General features: G+C 42.3%; 1 protein-coding gene across 1 annotated transcript; it reads right to left on the bottom strand.

Annotated features, from left to right (window-relative positions):
- Positions 1-547: 547 nt before the first annotated feature.
- Positions 548-5013, bottom strand: Il22 (interleukin 22). The gene is made up of 5 exons (NM_001191988.1): positions 4828-5013; positions 4358-4423; positions 4098-4241; positions 3011-3076; positions 548-625 (listed from the first exon to the last, which is right to left on the bottom strand). Exons 1-5 carry the CDS (start codon positions 5011-5013, stop codon positions 548-550), a joined length of 540 nt encoding a protein of 179 aa, NP_001178917.1.
- Between the last annotated feature and the right edge of the window lie 9350 nt (positions 5014-14363).

Below are 14363 nucleotides of genomic sequence, written 5' to 3'. Positions count from 1 at the left end.
AAATTACAAGACAGAAGATTTATAATATTCATGTGTTTATTGAAGCCCAAGATATCTTGTTTCCATAGTTATTGTTATAAATATTATTTGCCTTATATTCAAATATCAATATTAGATAATGTTTCTATAAATAAATCCATATTAATATACTGACATAAATAAAATGTATACTTATAATAAATAAACTTACATATATAAAATATTGGTTATGGAAGGGAAGTTACATAGGCTTTTTTCTAAAGGAATGAGAAGGTAATCTCCTTTGTGGAAATAAACAATTTTTTAAAATTACATTATTTTTCTATTGTATCATCAGTGACAGTAAAATATTGCCAATAAATCTTTGTGGCTAGCAAGTCTACCTCTGGTGCCATGGACAGCATGACATTGATTTTCTTTTTCAACTGAAACAGGTTTCATGTGAAGTCTTCTAATGATGGTGGAGTTTAGCTTCTCATTTTCCCTTAGTAAAAAAGTCCATTCAGGAATATTATTATTCTTTCAACAGGCAGAAAGGTAAGGTTGCTCATTTTCTAGCTTCTCTTTCTCAGACGCAAGCGTTTCTCAGGGACATAAACAGCAGATCCAGTTCCCCGATCGCTTTAATCTCTCCACTCTCTCCAAGCTGTGAAAATAAGAACACAAACTGATTTGAGCATATGTGTCACTTTCTAAGGAAGTACTAGCTGGAAAGAGACAACACCATTCGCTTGCTGAGCACCAAAACCAAGTATCAGCCTTCTCTTAAAAATTAATAATCAACATAATGATTTTTAGTATGAACACAATATGGTTTGCCAAAGACCTTAAAAGCATGCCTTTCTGACCTAAGGACACCATACCCATCTATATTACTTGCATTTCACGACCAGGGAGCTGCTGATGGGACTATTAATTCGCCTTGTTGAACCTTGCACTATGTATACATAGATCAATTATCGCACTGTATCCCATAAACTACACAGTCATTTGTCAATTAAAAGTAAATTTTAGTGGGGGTTGGAAAAAGGGTTTGCTCAACTCCTAACCATGCTAAGCAGCAGGAAGCCATCTAGAGACCTGGAGATGTTAAGTGCTAGAGCTCGACCTGACATGTAGCCCTCCACCTGACCATGATCAACTATTGGCGAGCATTCAACTCAAAATCCTTGACTCAAAGACACACATATGTACACATAGGATAGGAATCATAACATCCCTTCGTTCCTCTTCCATTAAGGTAAAAATGGTGAAGCTCTCAACCTCAATGGAGAAACAAAAACCCAAATTCAAACAGCAAAGCACGTGTCCGCCATCCACCTAATCTACTACCCTTGTTCTAGATTGCTCCAAGAAAAATCCTCTCAGGGAGGATTTGCAGCTTTTCAAATCCTCTACATTCTGTTCTCTTTTCCCTTGCAGCCCTCCTCTCACCTGTGGCCTTCCCAGACTTTCTCTGTTAGGATGCCCACGCATGCTATTTTGTATCTTAAAGACTACCAAACCTTTGAAACTTTGTAGCTAATCTCATTCTCTCCTCCATTCTCCTCCATGAGCCCGACCTCTGCTATCCAGAGCTCTGACTAGTTTCCCCTGCCTATCAGATTTCTCTGCATAACATTCCTTCCCCTGTTGGTGCTTTTTCTAGAGCCTAAACACTCTTCCCATGGGGCAGCATGGTGTAAAAGTAGAGGTCGATTGAAAGTAGAGTATAGGCTTTTAAGAAAAAAAGTTTTCCTACAGAGCTCACATCTCATGATGTGAGATCTTTCTCACTCATGCTTCACCTTTCCGAAAACAAAGTAAATGAATAATAAGCTTTCGTGTAAGCATTCGGAAGTCTGTGCCTCTGGCGTGCTGACATCCAAGCCCATGTGTCGAGCTAACAAAACTTCTAAAAAGAACTGGCAGAGCACTGAAAAGCTTCAAAGCCATGAACATTGAAATAAAAACAGTCATGTTTATCAGACTACGCACAAGAAGAAGAGAATATTTAGGTTTGATGGAAGAAGGAGATAAAGAATAAAGATAGATATATTACTGATAACTGCATCAACTGGAGCCTTTTTGTTTCTGAGTACTTAAGCACACCCACTTGCAAAGAGCATCACTTTCACTGCTGTCAATCATGCCCCTGGCTTTAGGGTGAGTCTGTCTTGCTGACCTTGCCCTCCTGCTAATGTTCTCCTCCCCAAAGAGGGCACACAACAATGTCGTTTGCTGTGAAGTCCTACAATAGCTTGCAGTGGGTAAGTGCTCACTAGTGGCTTGATCAGGGTGTGAAGGAAAAAAACTAAGAAATGAATGTAAAAAGTAAGGAAAAGATTTCCACCTCCTACTTCCATTACACTGCAATGAACCCATGACTGATATTTTTACTCTATTGAAACCAGGTCAAGTAAACTGGGAGGTTATCCACTCTTGCTTTTAATCCTAAATAGGTAGCTATTAGGCACTATATTTTAATTAGGATGATAGTTATGAATACCAGTGATTCTAAACATTCATCCTACATGCAAATCAAGGTCTTCTGTTGCTGTTCTGGGTGGGTTTTGCTACATTTCAGAGCATCAGTTTACTGAGCTCAAAAATCACATCAAGTAAGTTTGTGTCCAGCTTTCTAGTTTTCAATGTGTGATTCTTCAGAGTATATGAGTCGGTGGGAACTGGCTTTCCCAAATAATTAGTCAAACTAAAATAATTCCACGTGACTTCTGAGTAAGTGCCAAGCTAGGGCTCAGGAGCACTGCCTTCCAGCATTGGCTCTGCCACAAGCTGTCCTCAGCACATGCTCATGGGACTGGCTGAGCAAAGTTTTCCCCTAACTCTAGAATTTATGACTTACAAGTTTAGAAACAGATTGAAAGATCTATAGACCCAGCTAGACTCACAGGCAGCTAAGCAAATAAAGGACCAGACAGACAAATCGTGTAAAATGTTACAAAGTAAGAGAAGGGGCTGGGAAGCAGAGAAACAAACATTCCACCCCCACTTCTATTAAATGGTTGGCATTGTTCCTTGTCAATAGTACCTTTTGCACTGTTTCCTTCAGCTGTCTTACGTTCTTCTGGATGTTCTGGTCATCACCGCTGATGTGCTGCAAAATAAAAAGCAGACTCACTAACAGAATCTTGTCCCGTTTGAGGCCCAACCTCAGAGCATCTGAAGCACGTGACCATTCACCTGGAATAGAGGCGTTCAGTCATTTTTGCCCACAGTGACCTAGATTTCACGGTGACCTAGATTCTGTGAGCTCTTTCGTTCTCTGGGACACTGAAATCCAGGTCCCTCCCTTACCAAAGAGCTGTCCTCATCTTTGGGGAATCCTACTGAGGTTTCCACCAGTAGCAAGAACGGTAGAAACGAAACCTGAGCTGAACCTCATCAACGGTGGGAGTGTAGCACAAGAGAGGAACATAAGGCTTCTCGTGTGAAAATGCCTGGTCTCCCTCAGTTTTCCCGCTCCTCATCAATATGTTTCATAGTTTGGGGTGTCTGGAGGCATCAAACGCCCATGCTGATTTTTCTTAACCTCCCAGTACATTGAAAAGGAGTGAGCTTTGCACACCTCCCAAGCATAAGGCCTTTCCATCTCCCTGTCCCCCTTCAACATTTGCTCTGTGCCACCCCCTCCCCACGAGTACTTGCGCTCATGAATCTGTTTCTATAGCTAGGCCTTTTTTCTTACAGCTCCCCACATCCTTCTCATCATACGGAACTCGAGTTGCTTTCTTTTCACGGGTAAAACAAATAAGGCTTCGCTTGTACAAAGCCAAAGCATCACTCAACTGAAGCCAAAGTGATCGCTTTGTGGCCTATTTCAAGTGGCCTCTGATGGTGGTGTTGCTGAGTCCCTCCTCGCTCTAGTGAGAGAGAGAGAGAGAGAGAGAGAGAGAGAGAGAGAGAGAGAGAAACAGATACAGAGAGAGAGAGACAGAGAGAGACAGATACAGAGAGAGAGACAGATACAGAGAGAGAGAGAGAGAAAGAGAGAGAGAGAGAAAGAGAGAGAGAGAGAGAGAGAGAGAGAGAGAGAGAGAGAGAGAGAGAGACCACACAGGTTCTAACTGGACTAGGAGAGGAAGAAAGGCGAGCATAGAGTCAAGAGAAAGACTTACACAGGGGCTGAGGTGACTGCTGAGCTTGGTCAGGAAAGGCACCACCTCCTGCATGTAAGGCTGGAATCTGTCTGACTGGGGGAGCAGAACATCTTCAAGGGTGAAGTTGAGCACCTGCTTCATCAAGTAGCATTGATCCTTGGCCTGCAGGTTGACAAGAAACCACAGGAGTCATATTACAAAACAGCCCAGAGGAGCCAGCAGCTACCACAGATAACCCTCAGTGGATATGCTCCGTGCTCATCACGGCAAGAACTTACTTTGACTCCTCGGAACAGTTCCTCCCCGATGAGCCTGACATCTGTGTTGTTATCTGCAAGGCTGGCCTGGAAGAAAGAAGACCCTAAGTACTTGGATAATGTGGAGGTGGAAGAAAAGCTTGTAAGTAGAGATGTATGTCCCCAGTGGGTCTCATGAGCAGCCATTGAGAGTGTGAGTTCAGAAGAGTACGGAGAGAGGACAAGTATTGCAGTAATGGGTGGTTCTAAATGCTCCTCTGTAGATAAAATTCAGTGTATGCATCCTAACGGCTAAAATAGAAAAAGGTCCTGAGACCTTGAAATAGAAAAAGATCTGCTCCTTAAAGAGTCTCTAAAGAGACATGGAGAAAACAAAGGTGGGGACCTATGGAGATACAGTGCCCCTAAAGATCTTGTAAGTGCTTGCAAGAAAATGCCAAGGCCTACTTGGATCCCAAGTAGTATGGAGAGAAAGAGAGATGCAGGTATACCTCCTTGGCCAGCATAAAGGTGCGGTTGACGATGTATGGCTGCTGGAAGTTGGCTGCCTCAAGTTTGCATTGGGAGTTGATGGGCAGAGCATCTGCCTTCTGAGCCCACAGAGCAACGAGAAGCAGGCAGCTGGCGGCCAAAGTCCCCATAAGGGAAAAGCTCATAGATTTCCTCAGGACAGACATCACGGATGGCACAAGTGTGAACAACTGATAACTGGGAGGAGAACCTGTTAGCAAGAGAGCAAGAGGCGAAAACATCAGGGAAACACGGTCATCAGGTAGCTTGACCCCAAGCAGATCAATTCTCTGTCCCAGTCTGAGTGCTTACCTGTTCAGGTGTCTGCTTGTGATAGGAGAGGCAGGAGTTGCTGCTTTTATAGCCATCGGGACACCAGGGTTTTTTGGTATTGTGAACTTTATGACATCAGACATTATCTAATTTCCAGTCCTGCCTTCTGAGAAGTACCTAACCACCACAGGAGGCCACAAAACGCCACCTCCGAGCCTTCCCACCTTGAGATGTGAAGTCTTCCCTAAAACGTCACCGTTAGAGCCGAGAAGGTGCTTTTGCACACAAATCCCAGAAATCTTCTAAACTCTACATGGTTTTCAAAGAAAACATTGGCTTCACCGTAGTAAATTCTGATCTCGTAGATCAGCCTTTGATCTCCCGTAGCTACTGAGTCAGCATGTTGGTCACGGACTCATTTTCCCACCAACTTCATAGATTCTTATCTCTGTAGAAGTGACCAGAAATAGGAGACCTATGTCCTATATTCTGTGCTTTCAAATGAGCAAGCATGAAAACTTGGAGATTATTTCAATTTTTAAAATAATTATATCTCATTTTTTAATATATGGAATCCTAACCTAGCTTTAAAAAGTAAGAGCATTGTCCTTCCTCACGGCTCCCGTCTCCACAGAACGCTCTCACCCAGAGACTTTTTTTAAGTGAGTAAACAGTTATGGTAGATGCAAATAGAAAGGTTAAAATCGTAGCCAAGATCGATTTAAGTTTTTAAATATCGGTCGTGAGCAATGTAGTCGGGATCTTAAGCATAGATCTCTAATAAAATAATATTATACAACTTGCTAATTCACTCTGAAATTTTATTTGTGCAAACACAAGTCCAGGAATATTATTTTTAAACAGTCTTATGATAACTTGTGTTATATAGATTGATATCTGAAGAAGAGAATGTAGAAAATGCAGGGATGGGTGGCATGTTGACTTGAATTCGTTGTGCGCACATAGAATCCCAGATGGTGCCTTACAACGAGACTAGGAAAGTTTTTTAAGGAGTGGGAGCAGGGAGGAAGAAAGGCTATAACACGCAATTGTCTACATCTAGACTAGAATGCAAAGTCATGAAAATCACTCATGAGATTTTTCTCCTTCCAGCTAATTGAGATCGAACGTGTCAAGGAGCTGGAGAAGGGGCTCCAGTTACTGTAGAATCTTGCTCAATTGAGAGGTGCAGACTTGAGGAGTCAAAGCAGTCTGAGGACTCTGGCTTTTTGGTGTAGCCATAGCAGAAAGACGCAAAAGGGAGGTGGCAGTGAATGAAGCCAGATCTGTATTCTGGGTGGAATCTAAAAGCACCAACATTGGGGCTGGAGAAAAAGATGCCTGTGAGTGTGTACGAGTATTCGCTGCTCTTCCAGAGGACCTGGGGCTAATTCCCAGCACCTACATGGTGGCTCACAACCATCCATGACTCCAGTTCCAGGACATCTGAAACCCTCTCCCAGCCCTGCACTCTCCCTCCCCCCCTCTGCCCAGGCACCAGGCAGCTCTAAGTGCACAGACCTGCTCATAGGCAAAACAGCCATACACAAACATTGATTATGTAAATATTTTAATAAAAAAATTAAACCACTGAGTTCATAAATGCAGAAAGTAGAAAAGTGGTCGTCAGGGACCGAAGGTGAGTGGTTGGGAAGTCAATCAAAGAGCATAAAATCTCAAGTAGAAGACAGTGTGCTCACGAGCTCTAATGGACTTCAGTTGTTGACACTACATTAGAGGCGTGAAGGTGGTTCAAGGCATAGATCTCAGGTTTACTTGCCGGAAGAACACATTAGCATGTAGATTAACGTGGATATTAGCTCCTCTCAGCCACTGCTCACTGTACCTGCATGGTCAAAGCACCATGTTATAAATATATGCCATGCTTGCTTTTCATTTTAAGAACTACTTTTATGCTAATTTATCTTAAACAAGTGATAGGCATTTTAGAGGCTCCTTTATGAAACAATGAGTGAAAAAAATGAGGCAACTTTCCCATATCTGATTGTCTAGTGTATGGAGTACAATGATCTTCGACCAGACTTCTGTGTGATAATACAAGCACTCGACCTAAGCTAATTCTGTAGGTTAGGTGGGCTTTTGTTGGTTGGCTTGGGAAGCTGACAAACATACATGAATATATATGTCCATTGGAAAATAAATTTTGACACCAATGAATTATATATTTTAGAGAAGAGTATCACTCTTTCATTTTTGTAACTCTGGCTACAGCAACGTTACACCCTTAGGGGGGGACTGATAAAAGCATACTAAGTGAATATATAGAATTCTGGTTTAAGTAATTTACCACCATTGGTAAAATAGAGGTAACTTGCTTTCCTGACTCTTCTAAAACTGGACTTTGATCTGACTCCATGTACTAGCTTCATCCTTGTCTCTGGAAAGGGAATAAATAACTGAGAGGGGAAAAAATATAATGGCGAAAAAATTACAAAGCAGTTTAATAGCAGCACAGCTCTGTTCAGTTTCTTCCGTGTGTCATACTCTCCAACAGACAATCCATTAATGCGAGTGTTAATGTACGGAGATTTCATGAGGTTGACTAAGATTCGCCAAAACAGAATGTAATCTGGGGCGTACGTGGGTTTCTGAACGGTCGTAGAAAGAACCTCAGAGGTGGCTGCTGTTAGGATAGAAGGGAGGTGCATCACACAGACAGCTTTTTAGAAAGCAGCAGCAAGAGGCCACTGGACTGAGTCATTTCTGATCACAACAGGCTCTCTCTCCAACGGGCTCTTCATGAATTTTCAAGTCACCCCAAATAGAATCACATCAGCGTCATGTCCCGCATCCCAGACAGACTTCTCATGGGTGATCTTCGATCTGTGCAACAATCCGCCTGATCTGGGAGGAGCTAACCAGGGTCCCCAACAAGAGGGTCTACTGCTGCTGCTTGTTTCTCTCTACCATTCCTAACACCTAGAGTAGTGCTCGGCAAACCGCATATGATGGATAGGTTTTTACTGACTTAATGAACAAATCTACTTTCTATTCATTGACAGATGTGTAAAAATCTACATCTGGGAATGCAGTCTTTAAAATACAACTCTCTGTAAGAGAAGGAAGTCTTTGGTCATCTCTGGTAAAAGGTTTACATGCACCAGATTTCTCATCCCAATAGGTGTGGTCATTTTTCCATACAAGTTCATGCACACGTTTAATATCCATGTCTATGCATGTATCCTTCTAAGACAAGTAGTATTTAGTGTGTACAACTATTTTATTTTATTGAAACAGTTCTCTTTCTTGCCAGTTTTTTTTCCTACTCAGTATTATGGTCTTGCCAATCTATCCATGTTGCTATGTGTAGCCCCTGCTTCAAGCTTACATTGGATTCACTCATTTCTCTTTGATAAACACCTAAACAGCCTCCAATTGCTCAAAAAGCAGACATGACAACACTAAGCAGCCTCATATGAGCTACTCTCAATGTATTTGGAAAAGAATTTTTTAAGGGGCTGGACAGATAGCTCAGTAGTTAAGAGCACTGGCTGTTTTCTTCCAAAGGACATGGGTTCAATTCCCAGCACGCCCATGGAGTTATGCTGATTGTAACTCCAATCCCAGGTGAAGAACTGCCTCTTCCGGCCTCCACGGGAACTGCACTCTTGTACATGAAACACGTGTACCTGCAGGGAAAACACCAATACACATAGAAATACATAATACGAGTTTAAAGCATCTTTGAAATGTTTATCCAAGCGTAGGTCCACTGAATTACAAAAATAAGTTTATTAACTTTTACTAAATACCCCAGTTTGTTCTCTGGAAAGGTAGTACTAATCTACAGACTCATAAAAGTGAAATCTGTGTTTAGTGATACAGGGGAAATCAGGGTCCCCTCTTGGAATTCTTAGTCTTGGTGACAAAAAAAAATTAAGAATGGGCTCAATAGAAAGTTTAAGGACATTTTACCAGAGTTTTTAAAAAAAAAATAGAGGAGGAAAGCAGTGAATCTCAGTAGCTGCCTGGAGAAGAGGAATGGAGATGAGAAAAGGCACCATACTGCTCTTACCCAAGCCGCACAGAGGCCAGCGGCCACATGGTAAGGGGAGTCTTCAGATCAGTGGTTCTCAACCTGGAGGTCCTGACCCCCAAAGATCATAGGAAAACACAGATATTTATATTTTGATTCATAACAGTAGTGACAATACAGTTATAAAATAGCAAGAAAATAATTTCCTGGTTGGGGGAGTCACCCCAACATGAGGAACTGTGTTACAGAGTCGCAGTGTTAGGAAGGTTGAGAACCACTGACTTAGAGTCTTGTATCTGAGTAGCATTTTCCTTATCAAGAAGAAAGTCATTAGTGAGAAACAGTGCCCAAATAACACAACATTTAATGTCTCATGCGGATTTAAGCTTCGTGTCTGGGGTGTGTAATACTTTGGACCATATATGTATGTATGTATATGCATATGCACATGTATATGCACATGTATATAATATATTATATAATTTTAATCTTTGGCTAGATTTTTCTGTTGGGTGTTGAAGACCATGAAAATGGGCAAAATTAATCTTTTTTTTTTCAAAGTCACTTGGGCATTTGATCTTTTGGAGTCACTTGGCCATGAGAAGAACCTCTGGACCCTCTACTCTTTTTCTTACCATCTTTCTCTTGCTCCATCTATGTGAGGATAAGTCAAAGGCCTTTCTCGACCATGGTCTCATAGGAAGTGCTGAGGAAGTTTTCCCTCTGTATTGGCTCCTCTCTTTGTAGATGGACACTGGTGAGAGCCCATGCAGTGTGGTCTCCATGGCCTACCTGAATAAGAGAACAGGTGACTCTCCACAGTTACAGAATATCTCAAGAGTTGTCCCCACAGTCCCCCGAAACCTCATTGACCTTTGAGAGCAAAGAGCAAATTAGTGTTCCTCTAAATATCTCTGTCCTCAGTAGTATAGGCCTCAAGTCTTATTGAATACTGAGAAGGTCGGTTACACCCATCAGGACCACTGTGCAGTATTTAGATAAAGGTTGGGCAAATTTCAAACTTCTAAGTAAACTTTGATTGGATATGTGCTTTTGTTCTTTAAGCCAGATGTAATTGTTACCAAGAGCAGGACAATAATTTCACTGACTTAAGCGGAGGTTTGATTGACTTTTGATCTTGGAAATTTTAAGATCATATATGTCATCCCTAAGCCTTGTCTTTTACACATCTTAAATAATTTACTCAGATGTTTGTAACTTGCGTAAGTTTTCCAGATTTCTTCCCCATTCCAGGAACACCCAACCATCTCAATCTTCATACACAAATTGTTATTTTTACCATTTGCTGTGGCAGTCATTTTGTGGAGAGTACTAAGCAATGTCTATTCCTCCTCATGAGGCCCCGGTGACAAACTGATATTCAATTCTGCCAGGTGTTTGCCCTGAAAAACCAGGGGCTAATTTGAAGAACATGGGTAAGGAGTTACTGAGGGGAGCACAGGAGATCTAAAAGCAGACACAATAGAGCCTTTTTTCACTCAGACAGCGTCTCCATAGCCACAGAGGTAAAGCCCCTTCTCCCTAGTTTTCCCCAGTCTATCTTCTCTAGCTCCTCCACAAGACCTCAAGGCCATAGACAATGAGAGCAGAATTGAGTACTTCTGGCTTTGATGGGCGGCTGTGGTGAGGTCCAATTACCCTGCCCACGCCCTCCGTCTAAGAAGGAACGTTAGTAGTCTAAAAGCTCAACTGTGTGGTAAATTTTTACAGACAGACAGATAGACATAGCTGAAGTCAGGAGAAGACAGTGCCATGCAGCACCATTTTAATAAAAAAGAGTTTAATCCAATGTATACATAGCATTGCGTAATTAATATTAATGGTGCAGATTCTGCCAAATTAGTAAGTTCCCAGGGAAACCTTAAAGAAAACCCAAGACAAGTCAAAACTCCTTCTAAATGCAGTCCAGAGAGGAATCTGGTGCTTTTGGTTTTGAGTGAGTGTGGGCAGCAGATAGTAGCAGCAGATACACAGCAAAATATCAACTAAGAAACAGCAGAGAGCAACTGAGGAAACCTCGTTAAGAATGCAGTGATGGAGTTACTGCTTCAAGTTTGCTGATGATGGTGATGGTGGTGGTGGTGGTGATGCTGATGCTGATGCTGATGCTGATGCTGATGCTGATGGAGGGTCTTCTCTGTCTTCTCTATGGATAAGCACCTCGTTCACTGCCCTACTGTGGTCATTCTTACATCCTGAGGTAAGCAGCAGCAATTGTTCTTGGAAACAGTTTGCCCTTCATCCACTTTCCTTCTTTATGCTTATGTATAATACAATGTATTATAAACACACACACATATATATATGTATGTATATCATATTAATATGTACTTCTCCCTTCTATTCACCCACACTTTTCTAGTAGTGGTTCTTAGTAAATGACATTTTAAAAAAATAGTATCTGTACTTCACAATGCATTGTCATGATTTCCATCAGTAAACACATATCCGTTTATTATTACCATGTATTTATTCTTCTTCCTCCATGTATTATATTCCAACTGCAGTTTCCCCTCCCCCTCTCCCCTGAGTCCTCCCCACCACCTCCCCTCTCCCCAACCCATTCCTCCTCCTGCCCTTTAGCCACCCTTAAGAATTCAATCCCTACTCTACTGCTATTCTCTTACTGCCCTTTCTCCCTGTCACAGAATGAGAGGGACAGGAGGGAGGCCTTGAAAGACATTGTGAGACAAGTGTGTCAGAAGCAGGAGAGACAAATCCTATTCCCAAAGGCAGCTTCCCAGTGAGCTCTAACAGCCCGTGGCAACTTGTCAGTATAGTGTCTACTCAGAAGACATTTGCTTCTCAGCACAGCTGAACGGGGTGGCTCTTACTGGACAGGAGAGGAGCTAATAACCACTGAATCCAGTGATAACCAGCTAGAACCAGCTGGTAACCTGTGTAGATTTATCCAAATGTGTCTTCTCATCTGTGTGCTGGAAATAAGAACTGACACGGGATAGGAAACATGTTCTTCCTTGTAGAGTCCTCTAAGAGACAGAGCAATTAATTTTGAAGGGCTACCCTCTGATATCGCATTCTAGGCTCCTGGGTTAGTGACAGTCAGCATCCATGATCAAGGGAGATCAAGATAACAGAACTATCTGCCTTTACCAGTATCTAACCTTGGACCCTCGCTGGCTAGACCAGATATGACCAACTGCTCGCATTATACCAACAATTGATTAGTTTGTGTCTGTAAAATGGAGTGATACAACCTGAAAGGCTTAATAAATACCCTCCCTACTACAAAGAGACCAAGCTGTGGGACAAACCAATTGCTCTAATTGATATTTTCCCATTAGGGATCACTTTTCACCATTAGCAACTAGTCTAAGCTTGAATGAGGAAAAACAACAGTCGTTCCTTTCTTCAGTTCTGTGTCCGAGATCCTAGTGGGTAAGGACACAGTCTGGGGGAGCCTACGCTAATAACTGCATCTGTAAGACAGAAGACAATATGTTGGAACAACTTTCGGACTTTATCTTCCTCTCCAGAGCATCCCATGGAGATTTTCCTAGATCTTGATTCTTTGTTAATGAGAGAAGAAGCCACCTATGGTATTAGTGACTTCTTTGCCCTATTGGATCCTAAGCACCTGAATCCAGCAGCCATGCAGGAAGGGAGCCTATTCAAATTATCTGTCTTTATTTACATGGCTCTTTATACCCTGTGCCTTTTTTTAAAAAATTTATTCATTTATTATATATAAGTACACTGTAGCTGTCTTCAGACACACCAGAAGAGGGCATCAGATCCCATTACACATGGTTGTGAGCCACCATGTGGTTGCTGGGAATTGAACTCAGGACCTCTGGAAGAGTAGTCGGGTGCTCTTAACCGCTGAGCCATCTCTCCAGCCCCCTACCCTGTGCTTTTAATGAACTCTTTCTGCATCACCTTGGTGATGATGGATTCTTTTTGCATTTGGCCTGGTCAGTCATAACCCACCTGTCTAGGATCCATCATTGAAAAGAGTCCTCTGGAGTAAATAAGTCTCACATATCAGGAAACAAGTCTCACATATCACCTGACCTCTAATAATTGTGTAGTTTAGGTGATCCCACGATGTATGGACTTCCCTGCTTCAGGCTGAGACCACAGAATTTTTTTTCTCTGTTTTTTTGTTGTTCACATTCCTGGTGACTTGAACCTCCAATATTCCCTTAAACATCCCCTTTGACCCTTGCCCTCCAGTTCATAATTTGTCAGTCCCTACTGTGTTTCCCCGTCTACATAGGAAGCAAGCACAGTAAGAACAAGAGTGGATTCTCCATTTAAAAAGGCTATCAGTCAGGATGCCTTGGGTTGGGAGGGTCATATTATTATCTCCCTCATGTAGCTTTGGATTAAGTACCCTTAATCTAGAGAATACAGAACATGGAAAAACAATAACATCTAAAAGAACTTGGAAAGAGATGGCATCAATGACTTCTTTTCTTATCCCATCCTATGTCTCTGTAACTGGGAAATAAAAACAGAAACAGGGGTAGCCTGGGCTCAATGAGGCAGAAATAAGAACAGGCAGCAACAAAAGGAAGACTATTCCATCTAGGCTAAAGAAAAGCAGGCTTGGGGACACCGGGCAGAAGTGGCAGGTACTTTACTCCAGAGAAGCTGAATCCCCAGCCTCCTGCCTAAGGGGACTGACCCTCTTAGCTTCCAGCTGTCAAATCTGCCTGCTGGCAGCCGCTCGGCTAGCAACTGGCAATGCACACATCAGGCTTGGGATTTATATTCTCCTAAGGTTTTGCCTCAGCAGCTGCACATTGGCATGCGCCCGGGGTCTACCCAGGCCAAAGCATTAGCTCCCACTGGTTGCTGTCTAGTGATGACAGCATGAGACTGGGGAAAATCTTAGTCACCTGTAGAAACCAGTAAACATGCCATGCAAAATAGCATGCCAACTTTTTTTTTAAAAATCCTGATATTACGTACCTAGTGATATAGGAAATACAATGACCTTATCACAGCCTGCCTGGGTCTCCCATTTCCATGATTCCATAGGCATCTAAGAAGGTAAAAACCAAAAAAAAATTTTTTTAAGTTGAGAAGAGAGAGAGAGAGAGAGAGAGAGAGAGAGAGAACACGCAAAGGACTGGGAGGTGACTGAATGCCCTTGGCACAGGAAATTCAAAGACCGGGAGGATCGCCAGAGGTCCCAGTGGTAGCAGGAAGATATATGGGTACCACTGCTTTAGCTTATGCCTTGTGGTTGCATTAACT

The sequence above is a fragment of the Rattus norvegicus genome, chromosome 7, assembly GCF_021556685.1.
Source record: "Rattus norvegicus strain SHRSP/BbbUtx chromosome 7, alternate assembly SHRSP_T2T, whole genome shotgun sequence".
NCBI classification, from domain to species: domain Eukaryota; kingdom Metazoa; phylum Chordata; class Mammalia; order Rodentia; family Muridae; genus Rattus; species Rattus norvegicus.
The sequence above is the reverse complement of the archived record's forward strand: the minus strand, read 5'-3'. Positions and strand labels throughout refer to the sequence as shown.